Below are 20,994 nucleotides of genomic sequence, written 5' to 3' on the forward strand. Positions count from 1 at the left end.
TAAGATGTCGATACCTTATACCCTTAAGTCTCCATACATGGTAAGATACTCCCTGTCCCAGTAAGATGTCGATACCTTATACCCTTAAGTCTCCATACATGGTAAGATACTCCCTGTCCCATTAAGATTGTCCTTATAACCCTTAAGTCTCCATACATGGTAAGATACTCCTGTCCCAGTAAGATGTCGAGACCTTATACCCTTAAAGTTCCTGTCCCAGTAGAGAAGGGGAACCATATCCTTATGGTAAGATACTCCCTGTCCCAGTAAGATGTCTTATACCCTTAAGTCTCCATACATGGTAAGATACTCCCTGTCCCAGTAAGATGTCGATACCTTATACCCTTAAGTCTCCATACATGGTAAGATACTCCCTGTCCCAGTAAGATGTCTTATACCCTTAAGTCTCCATACATGGTAATATGGTCCCTGTCCCAGCTTACCCTTCAGTGTCCATGTCACCAAAAAATGCAAGGTAACATACATCCTGATGTTTTTGTCCTACATGCATACAATTCCTTCTTAAAATTCAGAGGAAACAATTTGGAACTGTTGAGTACCAGATACTCCTGTTACCTCCCACAGCAAGATCGCTCTAATGCTTCAATGAAGGAAACAAACAAGGTGATAAGAAAAAGTTGAAATAATTTATTTCACTGCTTTTGGTCCAATCTTGCCATTGGGAAGCTACATGTATCTAGTATTGTAATACAGAATGTTCAACAATCCAGCCCCATACATGTATGTAATTGCTGTGTCTGGCATTAGCTTTATGATACAGTCAAGAGTCCCTCGCATCTTCATCAGGTATGACTTGGATTCTTCATGTTAGGGAATATATTTGTGGTTAGTTCAATAAAGATGCGCTACAGTGCAACTTCCATTCTATTCCCCAAACAAAGATACAATACACATAAAGATACAGAAATGACAGATTCTGAATATTCACTTTATATGATACATATCAACAACTGGACAAAAGAAACTAAAGACATTATTATATTAAATGTTATTTGACTTTCAACGCTCTTATTCCCCAGGTTATAACATGTAAATAATCATCACTGCTGAGCAAGTAGTAATGAGCACAAGCATGTTACAGGATCAGCTACGGAGTCTGGATAAACTTTTTAGCTCGCCCTGACAAAGTTCGGGGAGCTATTGTCTCATATAATCCTAGCATTGGCATCCGTAGGCAGCTAAGGTGGAAGTGTGTATAAAACAGTGTTGTGTCAATACTAACACACGGCTTAGGTATTACACGTGTGTTCCTTGTGACAAGATCTTTCCAGGTACTAAAGTTGCCGAACTGCAGACTTTGACCAACTCATAAACAAGAGGCCCGTGGGGCCTGTATCGCTCACTTGGTTGGCTCTGACCAAATGTCAAAATAATGTTCATGTTCAATTTGTAATACGTAGCTCTATTTGTCAATCTCGAACAATGCTATATATGGTTATAGTGTGGGATCCCAACTGCTTTAAAGAAATAATGAAGTCCAGACTCTCTAAGGGAGTGAAAAGACCTCGGGGATTGTTTTTATAACATGATTGTGTTTAAATAAACTAAGTCCCTTAAGGTGGGGAAAAACCCTTGGGCCTATTTTTACATCAGAACTGTGTTTATCCCTTAACGTCCAGCGATGCTAGACATGGTTATGGGATGGAGGGTCACAGCAACCTGCATTTATGCAAAATCTGTTCCCCTTTCCCCAAGGATTGCATGGGTTCAAATCCATTCATAACTATATGACTAGTAGCAACTTAAAGGCATTACTTCTATTTCCCTTATTGGACCCCGCCCCTATGGCCCCTTCTGGGTTAGAATGGTTATTTATGCAGAATTTGTTCCTCTTCCCCCAAGGATCTTTCAGACTAAATTTGGTTCATATCCATTCAAAACTTTATAAAAAATAGCAGTGTCACCGTTTATGTAAAATCTATTCCCCTTCCCCCAAGGATGTTTCTGACCAAATTAAGTTCAAATCCATTCATAACTGACTAGTAGCGATTTAACGAAATTGCCTCAATTTCCCCTATTGAGCCCCGCCCCTCTGGACCCTTGGGGGTCAGAGTCACCACTTATGCAAAATCTGATCCCCTTTAGCAGAGGATGTTTCTGACCAAATTTGGTCAAAATCCAATAAGAATTTTAACACTAGTGGCAATTCAAAGAAATTACCTCTATTTCCCTATTGGGCCTCGTCCCTCCAGCCCCTTGGGGGTCAGAGTCACCATTTATGCAAAATCTGATCCCCTTTGGAAGAGGAGGTTTCTGACTAAATAGGGTTCAAATCCATTCATGACTTTATGACAAGTAGCGATTTAAAGGAGTTGCCTCAATTTGCCCTATTGGGGCCCAGCCCCTCGAGCCCCTTGGGGTTCAGCCTCACCGTTTATGCAAAATCTGTTCCCCTTCCCCTAAAAGATGATTCTGACCAAATCAAGTTAAAATCTAATCACAACTTCATGATTAGTAACGATTTAAAGGAATTGCATCAACTTCCCCTATTTGGCCCCGCCCCTCCAGTCCCTTGGGGGTCAGAGTCACTATTTGTGCAAAATCTGATCCCCTTCTGCCAAGGATGTTTCTTAAAATCCATTCATAACTTAATGACTAGTAGGGATTTAAAGTAATTGCCTCAATTTCCCCTATTTGGCCCCGCCCCTCTGGCCCCTTGGTGGTCAGCATCACCATTTATACAAAATCTGATCCCCTTTTGCCAAGGATGTTTCTGACCAAATTTGGTCAAAATGCAATAAGAACTTTATGACAAGTAGCGATTTGAAGAAAATGTTGATGGACGGACGACGAAGGGACGGACGTACCAATGGACGACGGACGCCCCGCCATGACATAAGCTCACCGGACCTTCGGTCCAGGTGAGCTAAAAACTTAGCCACTGTATGTTAACCATACAAGATGGAGCTATCATATTTGGCGTGTTCTTTGTGACAACACATTTCCATTAGTACTGTATTTGCGGACCTGACCTGGGTTATGACCTTTGACCTACTTTTTAAAAAAACTTGGCCACTTTTTTCAATGAACAAGATAGGGCTTTTATATACGACATGTGCTCCAAAACAACACCTTTCACCTGGAACTGCTGACTTTGACTGCGAAGGGGCCGCGGTGGCAGAGTGGTTAAGGTGTCCTGACACCTCTGGGTTGCGAGTTCTAAACCTACATGGGGCAGTTGCCAGGTACTGACCGTAGGCCGGTGGTTTTTATCCGGGTAATCCAACTTTCCTCCACCTCCAAACCTGGCACGTCCTTAAATTACCCTGGCTGTTAATAGGACGTTTAATAAAAACAAAACAAAACAAAACTGCAACCTTTGACCTACTTTTAAAAAACTTTAACGTTGGCCATAGTACGTTAACTATATGAGACAGGGCTTCTTTAATTGACATGTGTATTCATTGTGACAAGGCATTTCCATTGGTACAACATTTAATTTGCAGACCTACTGACCTCTACCCTGACCTCTGGCCTACTTTTAACAAAAAAAATCCTTTCAACACATTCCGAGAGTTATGTTTTCTGACAACACCTTAATCACTGAAGCGTGCAAGGAAGAAAGCAGAGTAGATCTAGATCGACCTACCTGATGAAAACCCAATATTGACAGGCAGGTGACTGATACCTTTTTATATCCGATCTGGTAGCTGATTAAAGATTACATCTTTATATAACATCGTGCAAAATTTCACTTCGATCGGACGAGTGCATAAAGGTATAATCTGTATATACAGAAAAAATAATAAAAAAAGAATTAACAAATTCCTGGGCGTGAAAAATATGTCCAGGGCACTAGAGTGCACGCTGCACTGCAACTTCACTGCTGCATTTCCGTATTAGGCAAACATTGGATCAAAGTGAAATTTTGCATGGTGTTACGTTAGATGAAGGTGCCATAAGTAGGTTACAGAAAATAAGAGATCCCAGAGGGATTTTGGCACCAACCATTGAATGGTCTTTATAGGTTCCATGTCAGATTGATCTTCTCTCTATTTTTTCCCTTCCTCTTACTAATTTTTGTATATTGAGAAACATCCCTCCAGTACTTTTCAAACAAGGGGAACCTATATATATATGAAATTTGAGATTTAGCGATAATGACCATCTGTTGGCCATGTCAACCAATGTTTTCAGATTGGTCCCAAAAGACCAAGGGGAACCTACATATGAAATTTGAGAAAGATTCCTTCAGTACCTTCTGTAATATAGCGATAACAAACATCAAATGTCAAAATCCAAGATTGCTGCCTGTCGGCCATGTTGTTTTCAGAATGGTTCCAAAATGCAATTTGTATAACTAGGCACCAAGGGAAACCTACATATAAAATTTTGAGAAAGATCCCTTTAGTATTTTCTGGGAAATAGCGATAACATACTTCAATTGTCAAATTCCGAGATGGCTGCCAGCCGGCCATGTTGTTTTCCGAGTCGACTGGTCCCAAAACGCAATTTGCATAACTAGTGAAGAAGGGGAACCTACATATGAAATTGGAGAAATATCCCTTCAGTACTTTCTGAGAAATAGTGATAACACATTTCAATTATCAAAATCCAAGATGGCTGCCATGTTGTTTTCTGTTTGGTCTTAAAATGTTCTGATTGGTCTCAAAATGCAATATGCACAACTATGGAAGAAGGGGAACCTACATATGAAATTTGAGGAAAACCTCTTCAGTACTGTCCGTGAAAGGGCTATAACAAACTTCAATTGTCAAAATTCAAGATGGCTGTCTGTTGAGCATGTTGTTTCCGATTGCTCTCAAAATTCAATATGCACAACTAGGGACCAAGGGGAACCTACATATGAAATTTGAGAAAGATCCCATCAGTGCTTTCTAAGAAATAGCGACAACAAGAATTGTTGACGGAGGGGTGGACGGACGGGTGACGTACGGACAGTTGATGGACCACGGACACAGGGCGATCTGAAAGTCTGCCATGTAATGATGGCGGGCTAAAATGTACACTATTTTGTCCTACCCTCAGGACCAAGGCAGACGACACCAATTTATACTATATTACGTCTCGTTCACAAAAGTCTTATTCTTACCAAATTAAAATTAAATTCATTCAACAAGACAGATTACGAAAAAAAATTTATTTAGTCATCCCAATGGACAAAGAGTTCGTCAGACCAACAGAACTAGTTTCCCTGTATTTTTCTGAGGTGTCAATCCCTATAAGTTATTTTTTCTGACAAAATATCCTTCCACGGACATATGTTATTATGTTTGGTTTAATTCTCTCCTGTATATCTCCTAAGATTTGTCTTTAGGTAATTATATAACTTGCTGGACTAAATTCCTTGCTACTGACATATGTGTATGTGTCCTGAGGTGTGTCCGTAGACTAACTGATTGACTGAATGCCTTAGGACAAATATCACATTCATATGGCTTCTCTCCTGTATGTGTCTTTAGGTGTTTCCGTAGATTAACTGATTGACTGAATGCCTTAGGACAAATATCACATTTATATGGCTTCTCTCCAGTATGTGTCTTTAGGTGTTTCTGTAGATTAACTGTTTGACTGAATGCCTTAGGACAAATATCACATTTATATGGCTTCTCTAGATCTCCAGTATGTGCCTTGAGGTGTCTCCGTAGATTAAATGATTGACTGAATGCCTTAGGACAAATATCACATTTATATGGCTTCTCTCCAGTATGTGTCTTGAGGTGTCTCCGTAGATTAACTGATTGACTGAATGCCTTAGGACAAATATCACATTCATATGGCTTCTCTCCTGTATGTGTCCTGAGGTGTGACCGTAGATTAACTGATTGACTGAATGCCTTAGGACAAATATCACATTTATATGGCTTCTCTCCAGTATGTGTCCTGACATGTAATTTTAAGTTACATGTCTGACTGAATCTCTTATGACAGATATCACATTTGTAAGGCTTCTCTCCAGTATGTGTCCTGAGGTGTTTCTGTAGGTTTCCTGTTTCAATAAACATTTTACTGCAGATGTCATATTTGTGTGGCTTCTCTCCAGTATGTGTCATGAGGGGTCTCCGTAGATGAACTGCTACACTGAACGCCTTAGGACAGATATCAAATTTATAAGGCTTCTCTCCAGTATGTGTCCTGAGGTGTGACCTTAGACGAGCCGCACGACTGAATGCCTTATGACAAATGTCACATTCATATGGCTTCTCACCAGTATGTATTTTGATGTGTGACAGAAGGTGACCTGATGCAACAAAGGTCTTATGGCAGATAACACATTTGTATGGCTTCTCTCTAGTATGTGTTCTGATGTGTATTGTTAAGCTACCTGTGTGTTGGAACCCCTTGCCACAGATATCACATTGATAGGGCTTCACTCCTAACGAGTCCGGTCGTGACTCTGTAGTCGACAAGGTCATTCCACAGTCATAACACTTGTTTGGCTTTTCTCTGTGTCCTGTTATGAGGGGGGCAGATTTTATCTCACACCTGAAACCAAAAATAAACCTTTATTTTTCTTACTTTTTAAAAGAGAATGATACATGAACTTATAAAATTACCCTATTGGTTCATTAAATTGTAATTTTCAGTTTTGACCCAAAGAAATCCAAAAACAAGAAGTTAGAATTCTTTCCAATGGAAATTAAATAAATTTTGCTAACAAGAGTCCCAGATGACTTGTATCACTCATCTGGATGCTGCAGTGGTAATAAATGGTAAATTACCCTATATTTCAACTGAAGGATTTCAAAGAATTTACTATGTTTCCCCTTTTAGGGCCTACACGCAGACACATTGGGAGAGAGGACACATCATTTGAATAAAATTGGTTCCCTTTCAGACCAAATATAGAATTTCATTCCTGAAGAAGATGAGTTTTAAATATTTGCAATGTTTTAAAACCCCTGTTGATGTTTTTCATTAAATACGTGTTAATCTTTCAATTTCATCCGAAACATATGTGATTAAATAGCATATCAACAATGTGTTCTAATATTTATATCAACAATGTGTTCTATCATTTCTCAACGAAGCAAATATTCTTCATTTATACAAATAATTTTTTTCTATACCCTGGTCGTAAGATGGATACTCGGCAAGGCATATGACAAAAGAGTGAGAGTTTTATCAACAAGAGGCTCAGAGGGCCTGAATCACTCCCATGGTCAGAAAAAATAATGGCAAATTACTTTTTCCAGATTCCATGATCTATTCAATAGCTTTTTTTTGTTGACGTCTGTCTAACAATGCTATATACGGTTAACGGGCGAACGTGGGAATCTCAAATGCTTCAAAGATTTAACCCAGAAACAAAATCGAAACTCAACATGAAGTTGTTAAAAGAAACTACCAGGCAAGTTCCTTGGGGTGGGGAAAGACCCCTGGGCCTATATTTTACATCAGGATTGTGTTCATATAGTTATAGGGGCCGTGGCGGCCGAGTGGTTAAGGTGTCCCGACACATTATCACTAGCCCTCCACCTCTAGGTTGCGTGTTCGAAACCTAAGTGGGGCAGTTGCCAGGTACTGACCATAGGCCGGTGGTTTTTCTCTGGGTACTCCGGCTTTCCTCCACCCCAAAACCTGGCACGTCCTTAAACGACCCTGGCTGTTAATAGGACGTTAAACAAAAACAAACAAACAAACAATCATATTGTTATAGGGTGGGGATCTGACCAGCTTCAAATATATATTACGAAGAAACTAAGTCCCTAGGTGTGGGGAAAGATCCCAGGTTCCCTTTTTCAAAATGTAGTTGTGCCCCGACTAAAACTAACCACCGCCTTTGTACTTGTAGTGATGATATAGATACTCAATGTCGGTAAACAAACTTAGGTAGTACTTGAACAAACCCACCGATCCACCTTCTGGCATCAGATAATGCAAGTCCATCATTATCTCCTTTGGTAAAGGTAATAAATTACCTTGTAAGTCATGTACAAACATATGCAGTGAGCTTGAAATCAAGTGGTAATGCTAAAGAGAACAAAAGTCTGACCAGGCACATTGATGACTAATTGATAACCTACCCTAGGCCTCCAAAAATGACAGATTTGGAACGGTTTCCCTGTATCCGAGACTACGCATGTGACTTTGAAAAACAAATACATATCATAAATGACTCATTCGGATATATATGTGAACAAAATCATCTTTCTGAACAATTTACCTACATAACAAGAACTGTTGCCAGGGTGACTGACTTAAATCCTCCTCAATTTTGAATCGGATTCAATCCCTATAACCTATAAGGATGCTACCAGACAAATTTAAGCAATATCCACTACTTAGTTCCAGAGAAGAATTGACCCTTTTTGGCCCACCCATCAGCCCCTAAGGGAGTAGGGTCTGTCAGCCTACATCCCCGCCTGTACAGGTCTCTGTCTGTACCGGAAGGACCCAACTGTACCGGGGTGCATTCGATACAACATGTACTGTGACGTCTATACAGGCTTTTGTTACACATTAAGTGTTATTTAAAGACGAATGGCAATATCACAACTGTTCCTCTCAACATTACATCATTATTATTATTATCATAAATACAGGTACTGATCTTGACCGGTACGGTCCGGGATGTAAATTAAAGTTGTATTATATCATAAATACAGGTACTTATGTTGACCGGTACGGTCGGGGATGTATATTAAAGATGTATATTATCATTAATACAGGTACTAATGCTGACCGATACAGTCAGGGATGTAAATTAAAGTTGTATTATATCATAAATACAGGTACTGATGTTGACCGGTACAGTCAGGGATGTAAATTAAAGCTGTATATTATCATAAATACAGGTGCCAATGTTGACCGATACAGTCAGGGATGTAAATACAAGCTGTAATATATCTTTAATACATGTACTAATGCTGACCGGTACAGTCAGGGATGTAAATTAAAGTTGTATTATATCATTAATACAGGTACTAATATTGACCGGTACAGTCAGGGATGTAAATTAAAGTTGTAGTATATCATAAATACAGGTACTAATATTGACCGGTACAGTCAGGGATGTAAATACAAGCTGTAATATATCTTTAATACATGTACTAATGCTGACCGGTACAGTCAGGGATGTAAATTAAAGTTGTATTATATCATTAATACAGGTACTAATATTGACCGGTACAGTCAGGGATGTAAATTAAAGTTGTATTATATCATAAATACAGGTACTAATGTTGACCGGTACAGTCAGGGATGTAAATTCAAGCTGTAATATATCTTTGATACAGGTACTAATGCTGACCGATACAGTCAGTGATGTAAATTAAAGTTGTATTATATCATAAATACAGGTACTGGTGTTGACCGGTACAGTCAGGGATGTAAATTAAAGCTGTATATTATCATAAATACAGGTACCAATGTTGACCGATACAGTCAGGGATGTAAATACAAGCTGTAATATATCTTTAATACATGTACTAATGCTGACCGGTACAGTCAGGGATGTAAATTAAAGTTGTATTATATCATTAATACAGGTACTAATATTGACCGGTACAGTCAGGGATGTAAATACAAGCTGTAATATATCTTTAATACATGTACTAATGCTGACCGGTACAGTCAGGGATGTAAATTAAAGTTGTATTATATCATTAATACAGGTACTAATATTGACCGGTACAGTCAGGGATGTAAATTCAAGCTGTTATATATCTTTGATACAGGTACTAATGCTGACCGATACAGTCAGGGATGTAAATTAAAGTTGTATTATATCATAAATACAGGTACTGGTGTTGACCGGTACAGTCAGGGATGTAAATTAAAGTTGTATTATATCATTAATACAGGTACTAATATTGACCGGTACAGTCAGGGATGTAAATTAAAGTTGTATTATATCATAAATACAGGTACTGGTGTTGACCGGTACAGTCAGGGATGTAAATTCAAGCTGTAATATATCTTTGATACAGGTACTAATGCTGACCGATACAGTCAGGGATGTAAATTAAAGTTGTATTATATCATAAATACAGGTACTGGTGTTGACCGGTACAGTCAGGGATGTAAATTAAAGCTGTATATTATCATAAATACAGGTACCAATGTTGACCGATACAGTCAGGGATGTAAATACAAGCTGTAATATATCTTTAATACATGTACTAATGCTGACCGGTACAGTCAGGGATGTAAATTAAAGTTGTATTATATCATAAATACAGGTACTGGTGTTGACCGGTACAGTCAGGGATGTAAATTCAAGCTGTAATATATCTTTGATACAGGTACTAATGCTGACCGATACAGTCAGGGATGTAAATTAAAGTTGTATTATATCATAAATACAGGTACTGGTGTTGACCGGTACAGTCAGGGATGTAAATTAAAGCTGTATATTATCATAAATACAGGTACCAATGTTGACCGATACAGTCAGGGATGTAAATACAAGCTGTAATATATCTTTAATACATGTACTAATGCTGACCGGTACAGTCAGGGATGTAAATTAAAGTTGTATTATATCATTAATACAGGTACTAATATTGACCGGTACAGTCAGGGATGTAAATTACAAGCTGTAATATATCTTTAATACATGTACTAATGCTGACCGGTACAGTCAGGGATGTAAATTAAAGTTGTATTATATCATTAATACAGGTACTAATATTGACCGGTACAGTCAGGGATGTAAATTCAAGCTGTATATATCTTTGATACAGGTACTAATGCTGACCGATACAGTCAGGGATGTAAATTAAAGTTGTATTATATCATAAATACAGGTACTAGTGTTGACCGGTACAGTCAGGGATGTAAATTAAAGTTGTATTATATCATTAATACAGGTACTAATATTGACCGGTACAGTCAGGGATGTAAATTAAAGTTGTATTATATCATAAATACAGGTACTAATATTGACCGGTACAGTCAGGGATGTAAATTCAAGCTGTAATATATCTTTGATACAGGTACTAATGCTGACCGATACAGTCAGGGATGTAAATTAAAGTTGTATTATATCATAAATACAGGTACTGGTGTTGACCGGTACAGTCAGGGATGTAAATTAAAGCTGTATATTATCATAAATACAGGTACCAATGTTGACCGATACAGTCAGGGATGTAAATACAAGCTGTAATATATCTTTAATACATGTACTAAGGAACAACCAACCAATTGAAAAAAATATTTTTGAAACAGCCCCTGTGTATAGAACGTTGAGCCAAGGATAAAATGTCTGGCAGCCACTGATTGGCCAGTATGTTATGAAGTGAGAAAATAGATATGTAGCCTGATAGGTAACTATCAATAAGAAATGTTGATATAAATTTCTTAAGTCCGATTGGTTTTTTTCCCAAAAGTTCACGTAATAATAGTAAACAGGTAAACATTTAAGATTTTTGAGAATTTTTACTGCGAAATTCACCTATTTTCAAAATGGCTACCCTGGAGAAAATTTGAGCTGAAGGACCCAACTTTTTTTTTTGATTAGGTGTTATATCAGACCCTAAACTTTTGTTATAAACCATATTGTCATATTGAATTCAAGAATTTGAATGATATACTCCAAAACGTTAACACTAAAGTCTATGGGAAAACAATTGGTTGGTTGGTCTCTATAAAGAAAAGTTTGAGAAACAACGAGGATCGCTGAGAATCGGGCGACGATCTATGGGATTATAGTGCGTATATTAAATGTGCATAAAACATTTTTTAATGATTTCATTGTTTTCACTTACGATATTATGAACACGAAACATCCAATATGTTCTATCACGGACATATATTTGAAGTTTGTATTCAAATAATCTTTTAACATTAATATATCAATTTCAAGAAACAAACTAATATATCAATAGTATTACAACAAGTATGATAATTCAAATGTAACACCGCTGACAACGTATTCACTACTGGTCACAAAAATGCATCAAATGTATCTCAGTGCCGTACGGTAAAGAAATATATGTTATCAATAGCAGCAAATGGAATAACTGAATAAATAAATATCAGCGTCAAAAAATAATCGCATATACATTTGTATTACAGAATTTCGGGTAAAATGTGGAGACTCTGCGCAACGGAATTTCATCTGAATGCAATCAATTATCTATTCGCATCTTAAATTTAAAAGATATAAAGATAAAGTTTAGCGTTAAGTACAGGTGTTCAAGATATTTAAAGTGTTGCATAAAAACATGAAACAGTCTCTTCTTGTTTTCTAATCATTCATATTTACCTGTATTGGGAGATAAAACATCTTTAAAAAAATTATGACCTTTTATAACTGTAAGCCGATGGCTGACTTATATACCCCGCTCCCCCTCCATGCTATTTGCAAAGTACAGTTTTGTAGTATTTTGAATACTTACAAATTCATATTTCATTTTGGATAAATATGAAATCGGCCAAACGACTGAGGGGTATAGCTCTTTATAATGACCTATTACCATAGTAACCATAATTCTACACACGACCCTTTATATTTGTGTGAAGTTTCATTGGAATCGGATCACCAGTTAAGAAGCTGTCCGGGGACAAGGAAAACCTGTTGAAAATGACCGGCCACCTTGCCAACCGAAATTTTGTAATTTTAACAGCTGCATGCAAATCTACATTCGATCCTTTATATGCGTGTGAGGTTTCATTGGAATCGGCCCATCGGTTTAGGATGAGTTGTCCGGACACGATTATGGGACGACAGACAGACCGACAGGCCGATTCCAGTATACCCCCGGGGTACAATAAACTCAATCTTCTGAGACTGTTTTGTGTTAGACTTGGAGGTAAGCGTTGACGTGCGCCTAGCTAAGATGTTTACGATGAAACTGATTAGTAACATGCACGATACTTTCATCATACCTTCACATGAAAAATGACACACGCAAATAGGCTTGAAATAAGTTGTGCCCCCCTTAATCCGGAGAGGTGATGACTTAACCTTATCGGACATATACTAAAGGTTAGCAAGCCAGGTATCCTGACAGGTAAAACAATCTCCCTGCACTGGCTAATAAGACAGTTTAGAATTGAAAGATAACTTAATTAAATTTCCACTCGAATTTCGGGTCATTAGTTTACTCTTAGCACTTAACATATCGAACAACTAATATTTACTAACGACCAGAAAAGACACACACACACGCACATTCGATGATGCGATAAATATGCAGATAATCTTTTCAGCAACTTTACAATTTTATATATACATCTATACATGAATGCAGAGATAATTTTCTAGGGTAACTTGTGTCCAGTCCTTTTGCATTTATCTGGAAATAAAACTTGTTTTAACTAAAGAGTGTTATCTTGACGGCAGGACAGCCATAGTGTCAATGACTATAATTAATTGTTTGATAAATGAGTATTATCGCCTTGAGTCGACCAGCTGTTTCCACAAACTGATCCCGCGTTTGTATACATTTGCTTCGGGAATAGAATTGTGAACAGTAATCTATGATAGACAGTAATGGTCAAGGGATTCGGGAACAAATTTACTGTGCCCTGAGGATTAGATCTACGTTTTGAAGTGTGGTACACCACTATGTGAAGATGTGATTACAGTTTGATAGCTGCATTCTTTGTGATTTGTGTGTTATTGCCATTGAAGTTATTTTTCACATTCTTATACTTCGCATAACAAATGATTTTAATTGACATGCAAAAATATTTCATAAAGTGTCATCTGGATATTCGGCGGGGGATTTTGAATATCACATTCTACTTTGAGAAAATACTAGCTTTACTTGCACATGTAGTTGGTGCATTATGGACGTTAGCTATAAAGCATGAAAAAGAAATGATTTGGTCCAGAGGAAATGTTTCCCTCATACAAAAAGAGATCTATATGCTTTATCAGTATATCAGTATTACTAATACAGAAACAAAGTACATTTTTTCTCGAGTGCGAAGCAAGAGTCATACGAGTGAAACAGATATTACCATTATTTTGCTTGCACTTTTAAAGGAGAAACAATACGACACCTTTTTGAATTGGCCACTTCACGTAGTAATTTACCATTGTATGATGTTAGCTGGTAATAATCGCTAACACAAATTGTAATATATCAAATATTACAGAGAACCCAATATGGACACGCAAAAGATTTTGATGGGAAACCAACTACTTCAACCTTCACTTCGTTCGGGTCCTGACACTAAAATCGGCGAATCTTAAAAGTTATATCATTACAGGGTTTTTCGGCATTGTCGTTTGAGATTGATCATCAATACATACGTATTAAGATCAAATTGTCAACAGTATTTGTTACACAATTATTTATTAACTAATATGGGATACATATTCGTAAACTTAAAAGTCTTTCACAATTAACAGGACGAATGTTACGTCCAAAAATTACCCAATAAATCAACAGTAAATTGACGTGACATCAATCTTAAATATCTAATGGTTGTATATGCCAAATTAGAGGGGTCTAGGATGCATACTTGTGGACACAATATCTTTTTAAATACTTACCTGCATAACTTTAAGGTGTGTAGACGCTGACGCGGAAAAGAGCATTACCCCATTAGTAAGTAGTGACCAATTATCTAAAAACGGACCCTGCTTATATCATTATAACTCTTTACTTAAGGAATGGACTTTGTTCGCTACTTACCATTTCTACCTTCTATGCGTGTTTTTCAATGCACTTCCAAATGTGCACGTAATTTTGATGCTGCTCTGGGTTTATATTTTGAAACTGGACATAGAGGGCAGTGGATGGATAAATAATCTCCGCTACAGCAGTCATTACATCTGGACAATTTTGACTGCAGAGTTCTTAAGGAATCGAATACGTATTGATTCATGCTTTCCCACAGACTTTTGTCAGCAACTGAAATAAACACGTTCTGTAGTTAGTATGTTTGTATTATCAATCATAGGATTAACAGAAAACCATTGAATATTAATAGTATGTATGTAAGATACTGCCATTTTTACTTGCGTATACAGTGATGTATTTTTTCTATCTTTAACCACTTTATGTAAAATATTATGTATGACTACGTATACCAATTCAAACTTTCGACACTGATATCCACTCAATGTACCCGTTTAAAGATGAAACTTATTTTCTCCGATATAACTACAAATCGCAGCCGATAGGTGTACAGGTTTTCCATATAGTGCTGAGATTTCCCCGCAATTCTACAATATGGTACATTAAAAGGCGAACGGCTAGCGCATGGCAACATATTGAGGTAACCAAACTTTTAGATACTTTGTGAAACTTGCACCACGGGAAACTGACAAAAAGTTGCACTCTCCTCAGAAACAAGACAGATGCAAATATTGATTTACATCCCTGGCCGTACCGGTCAACATTAGTACCTGTGTTAAAGATATATTACAGCTTTAATTTACATCCCTGACTGTACCGGTCAACATTAGTACCTGTATTAATGATAATATACAACTTTAATTTACATCCCTGACCGTACCGGTCAACATCATTACATGTATTAATGATATAATAAAGCTTTAATTTACATCCCTGACTGTACCGGTCAACATAAGTACCTGTATTTATGATATAATAAAGCTTTAATTTACATCCCTGACTGTACCGGTCACCATTAGTACCTGTATTCATGATATAATAAAGCTTTAATTTTCATCCCCGACCGTACCGGTCACCATTAGTACCTGTATTGATGATATACTACAACTTTAATTTACATCCCTGACTGTACCGGTCAACATGAGTACCTGTATTCATGATGTGATACAACTTTGATTTACATCCCTGACCGTACCGGTCAACATCAGTACCTGTATTTATGATATACTACAACTTTAATTTGCATCCCTGACCGTACCGGTCAACATCAGTACCTGTATTAATGATATAATACAACTTTAATTTACATCCCTGACTGTACCGGTCAGCATTAGTACCTGTATTCATGATATAATACAACTTTGATTTACATCCCTGACCGTACCGGTCAACATTAGTACTTGTATTTATGATATAATAAAACTTTAATTTACATCCCTGACTGTACCGGTCACCATTAGTACCTGTATTCATGATATAATAAAGCTTTAATTTACATCCCGACCGTACCGGTCACCATTAGTACCTGTATTGATGATATACTACAACTTTAATTTACATCCCTGACTGTACCGGTCAACATGAGTACCTGTATTCATGATATGATACAACTTTGATTTACATCCCTGACTGTACCGGTCAACATCAGTACCTGTATTTATGATATACTACAACTTTAATTTACATCCCTGACCGTACCGGTCAACATCAGTACCTGTATTAATGATATAATACAACTTTAATTTACATCCCTGACTGTACCGGTCAGCATTAGTACCTGTATTCATGATATAATACAACTTTAATTTACATCCCTGACTGTACCGGTCAACATCAGTACCTGTATTAATGATATAATACAACTTTAATTTACATCCCTGACTGTACCGGTCAACATCAGTACCTGTATTCATGATATAATACAACTTTAATTTACATCCCTGACCGTACCGGTCAACATTAGTACCTGTATTAATGATATAATACAAGCTTTAATTTACATCCCTGACCGTACCGGTCGACATACGTAACTGTATTTATGATATAATAAAACTTTAATCTACATCCCTGACTGTACCGGTCAACATCAGTACCTGTATCAATGATAATATACAACTTTAATTTACATCCCTGACTGTACCGGTCAACATCAGTACCTGTATTAATGATAATATACAACTTTAATTTACATCCCTGACTGTACCGGTCAACATCAGTACCTGTATTAATGATATAATACAACTTTAATTTGCATCCCTGACTGTGTCGGTCAGCATTAGTACCTGCATTAATGATAATATACAACTTTAATTTACATCCCTGACTGTACCGGTCAACTTTAGTACCTGTATTTATGATAATATACAACTTTAATATACATCCCTGACTGTACCGGTCAACATAAGTACCTGTATTAATGATAATATACAACTTTAATTTACATCCCTGACCGTACCGGCCGAAATAAGTAGCCGTATTCATGATATAATACAACTTTAATTTACATCCCTGACTGTACCGGTCAGCATTAGTACCTGTATTAAAGATATATTACAGCTTTAATTTACATCCCTGACCGTACAGGTCAACATAAGTACCTGTATTAATGATATGATACAGCTTAAATTTACATCCCTGACTGTACCGGTCAACATAAGTACCTGTATTAAAGATATATTACAGCTTGTATTTACATCCCTGACTGTATCGGTCAACATTAGGTACCTGTATTTATGATATAAACAACTTTGAATTTACATCCCTGACTGTACCGGTCAACATCAGTACCTGTATTAATGATATATACAACTTTAATTTACATCCCTGACTGTACCGGTCAACATAAGTACCTGTATTAAAGATATATTACAGCTTGAATTTACATCCCTGACTGTACCGGTCAATATTAGTACCTGTATTAATGATATATTACAGCTTTAATTTACATCCCTGACTGTACCGGTCAATATTAGTACCTGTTTTTATGATATACTACAACTTTAATTTACATCCCTGACAGTACCGGTCAATATTAGTACCTGTATTCATGATATAATACAACTTTGATTAACATCCCTGACCGTACCGGTCAGCATTAGTACCTGTATTAAAGATATATTACAGCTTGTATTTACATCCCTGACCGTACCGGTCAACATTGGTACCTGTATTTATGATATACTACAACTCTGATTTACATCCCTGACTGTACCGGTCAACATAAGTACCTGTATTAATGATAATATACATCTTTAATTTACATCCCTGACCGTACCGGTCGACATACGTAACTTTATTTATGATATAATAAAACTTTAATTTACATCCCTCACTGTACCGGTCAACATAAGTACCTGTATTAAAGATATATTACAGCTTGTATTTACATCCCTGACTGTATCGGTCAACATTGGTACCTGTATTTATGATAATATACAACTTTGATTTACATCCCTGACTGTACCGGTCAATATTAGTACCTGTATTAATGATATAATACAACTCTAATTTACATCCCTGACTGTACCGGTCAACATAAGTACCTGTATTAAAGATATATTACAGCTTGAATTTACATCCCTGACTGTACCGGTCAATATTAGTACCTGTTTTTATGATATACTACAACTTTAATTTACATCCCTGACTGTACCGGTCAATATTAGTACCTGTTTTGATGATATACTACAACTTTAATTTACATCCCTGACAGTACCGGTCAATATTAGTACCTGTATTCATGATATAATACAACTTTGATTAACATCCCTGACCGTACCGGTCAGCATTAGTACCTGTATTAAAGATATATTACAGCTTGTATTTACATCCCTGACCGTACCGGTCAACATTGGTACCTGTATTTATGATATACTACAACTCTGATTTACATCCCTGACTGTACCGGTCAACATAAGTACTTGTATTAATGATAATATACATCTTTAATTTACATCCCTGACCGTACCGGTCGACATACGTAACTTTATTTATGATATAATAAAACTTTAATTTACATCCCTCACTGTACCGGTCAACATAAGTACCTGTATTAAAGATATATTACAGCTTGTATTTACATCCCTGACTGTATCGGTCAACATTGGTACCTGTATTTATGATAATATACAACTTTGATTTACATCCCTGACTGTACCGGTCAATATTAGTACCTGTATTAATGATATAATACAACTCTAATTTACATCCCTGACTGTACCGGTCAACATAAGTACCTGTATTAAAGATATATTACAGCTTGAATTTACATCCCTGACTGTACCGGTCAATATTAGTACCTGTTTTATGATATACTACAACTTTAATTTACATCCCTGACTGTACCGGTCAATATTAGTACCTGTTTTGATGATATACTACAACTTTAATTTACATCCCTGACAGTACCGGTCAATATTAGTACCTGTATTCATGATATAATACAACTTTGATTAACATCCCTGACCGTACCGGTCAGCATTAGTACCTGTATTAAAGATATATTACAGTTTGTATTTACATCCCTGACCGTACCGGTCAACATTGGTACCTGTATTTATGATATACTACAACTCTGATTTACATCCCTGACTGTACCGGTCAACATAAGTACTTGTATTAATGATAATATACATCTTTAATTTACATCCCTGACCGTACCGGTCGACATACGTAACTTTATTTATGATATAATAAAACTTTAATTTACATCCCTCACTGTACCGGTCAACATCAGTACCTGTATTAAAGATATATTACAGCTTTTATTTACATCCCTGACTGTACCGGTCAACACTAGTACCTGTATTAATGATAATATATAACTTTAATTTACATCCCTGACTGTACCGGTCAATATTAGTACCTGTATTTATGATATACTACAACTTTGATTTACATCCCTGACTGTACCGGTCAACATTAGTACCTGTATTTATGAAATACTATAACTTTGATTGACATCCCTGACCATACTTGTCAACATAAGTACCTGTTATAATAATATCATACAGCTTAAATTTACATCCCTGACCGTACCGGTCAACATTAGTACATGTACGTGTATTAAAGATATATCTTACAGCTTTAATTTACATCCCCGACCGTACCGGTCAATCTTAGTACCTGTATTTATGATATACTACAACTTTAATTTACATCCCTGACTGTAAAGGTCAACATCAGTACTTGTATTGTTGATATAATATAACTTTTATTTACATCCCTGACCGTACCGGTTATGTTTTTCGTAGTGGACATTATACAACGATCGATATCATAACAGGTATGTTATCATTCATTATTTGTACAATTATAGTGCTTGATTACACAAGTCAATCATGATTAGATATTGTCAATGGTTATTTTGAAACTTCCATAACCATTTCTTTATTGAAATCTTGATATTCAAAGTGTTCTTGATGATAGACAGTTTGAACCCTACAGTATCTTTACAAGCATTACAACAGCAACGAACGCGCCGCAGTACAGTTGGGGACTTCCTGTACAGACAGAGACCTGTACAGACGCGGATGTATGCTGACAGGTCCTGATGCCCTAAGGGGGGGGTAAGCCCCACCATTCGTACAATTTCTAATCCCCACCCCATAATGATGCTACCAGTCAAATTTTGTTAAATTCCGATCAGCAATTATGAAGAAGAAGTCGATTTTTGATGGACGGACGACGGATGCCATGGTATAGCATAAGCAGCTCACCTAAAAACCCTATTCTGGACCCTGGGCGTCAAGCAGGGCCGCTGGTGTTTTATTTCACTGCGCCTCTACGTTACCAACATTATTGGAGTACGATGAGTTTATGTACTCTTGTATGAAACTGACGCAATAACAAATCGGAAAGTCTCACTACCAAGTCAAGTACACATCATTTGTCAGGTAAACATGAACTCATCGATACCTGCGACACGTGGAGGCCTGACATGTGTCCACCGGATGCATGGCACGAGTAAAGTAGGAAATAGTACATATTGTGTAACAGTTAAGTCGAATTTCTGGTACTATAATTCCGGAATATAAACGAAAACATCTCCCATATATTCTAATGCAAGTCATGATTTTATATAAAACACACTATTTGAAAATGTTTCAACGGTAGTTCATTGAATTAAGATATTATGCTATCGTCTGGGTAACGTATAACTAGATTTTTTTTTTAATATTTTTTTTTTAAAGTTAATCCGGATATGTCGTCAGGCTCATGCTGAGCCCCGTTCGATTTGCACTCTTCTGATTCTAGAAGATATCTTCCGGTCACTCGATTTGAAGCTCTTCTGCTTCTGGAAGATCTTCTACTCTTCCGTCTCAAAGCTGGAAGATTTATCTTCCAAGATGGCGGCGACCATGTTTTAAGTGTGCGAGTGATGAGTTTCACTAGAGAAGGATTTATAACACATACATGCACATGTTTGTGTCATCGTGTTTGAGAAAACTTAAAAACTTGCTTATTTTTT

The 20,994-nt window shown here is 36.9% G+C and overlaps 1 protein-coding gene across 2 annotated transcripts; it reads right to left on the bottom strand.

The window, feature by feature from the left end:
- Positions 1-5,107: 5,107 nt before the first annotated feature.
- On the bottom strand, positions 5,108-20,519 carry LOC117342889 (zinc finger protein 239-like). 2 transcript variants are annotated; one of them, XM_033905178.1, is made up of 2 exons: positions 20,442-20,519; positions 5,108-6,468 (listed from the first exon to the last, which is right to left on the bottom strand). In XM_033905178.1, exons 1-2 carry the CDS (start codon positions 20,480-20,482, stop codon positions 5,304-5,306), a joined length of 1,206 nt encoding a protein of 401 aa, XP_033761069.1. In that variant the 5' UTR covers positions 20,483-20,519; the 3' UTR covers positions 5,108-5,303. The 2 variants fall into 2 exon arrangements, with proteins under 2 accessions (XP_033761069.1, XP_033761070.1); XM_033905179.1 differs by having other exon boundaries at positions 20,243-20,502.
- Positions 20,520-20,994: the final 475 nt, after the last annotated feature.

This window comes from Pecten maximus, chromosome 14, assembly GCF_902652985.1.
Source record: "Pecten maximus chromosome 14, xPecMax1.1, whole genome shotgun sequence".
NCBI lineage: Eukaryota > Metazoa > Mollusca > Bivalvia > Pectinida > Pectinidae > Pecten > Pecten maximus.

Bases quoted from the DNA above. Each gene is read 5' to 3' on its own strand.
- LOC117342889 (XM_033905178.1), bottom strand. From the start codon at position 20,482: ATGCATCCGGTGGACACATGTCAGGCCTCCACGTGTCGCAG. The intron at 6,469-20,441 runs GTATCGATGAGT...TTTTGGTTTCAG, and splicing joins CAGGCCTCCACGTGTCGCAG to GTGTGAGATAAAATCTGCCC.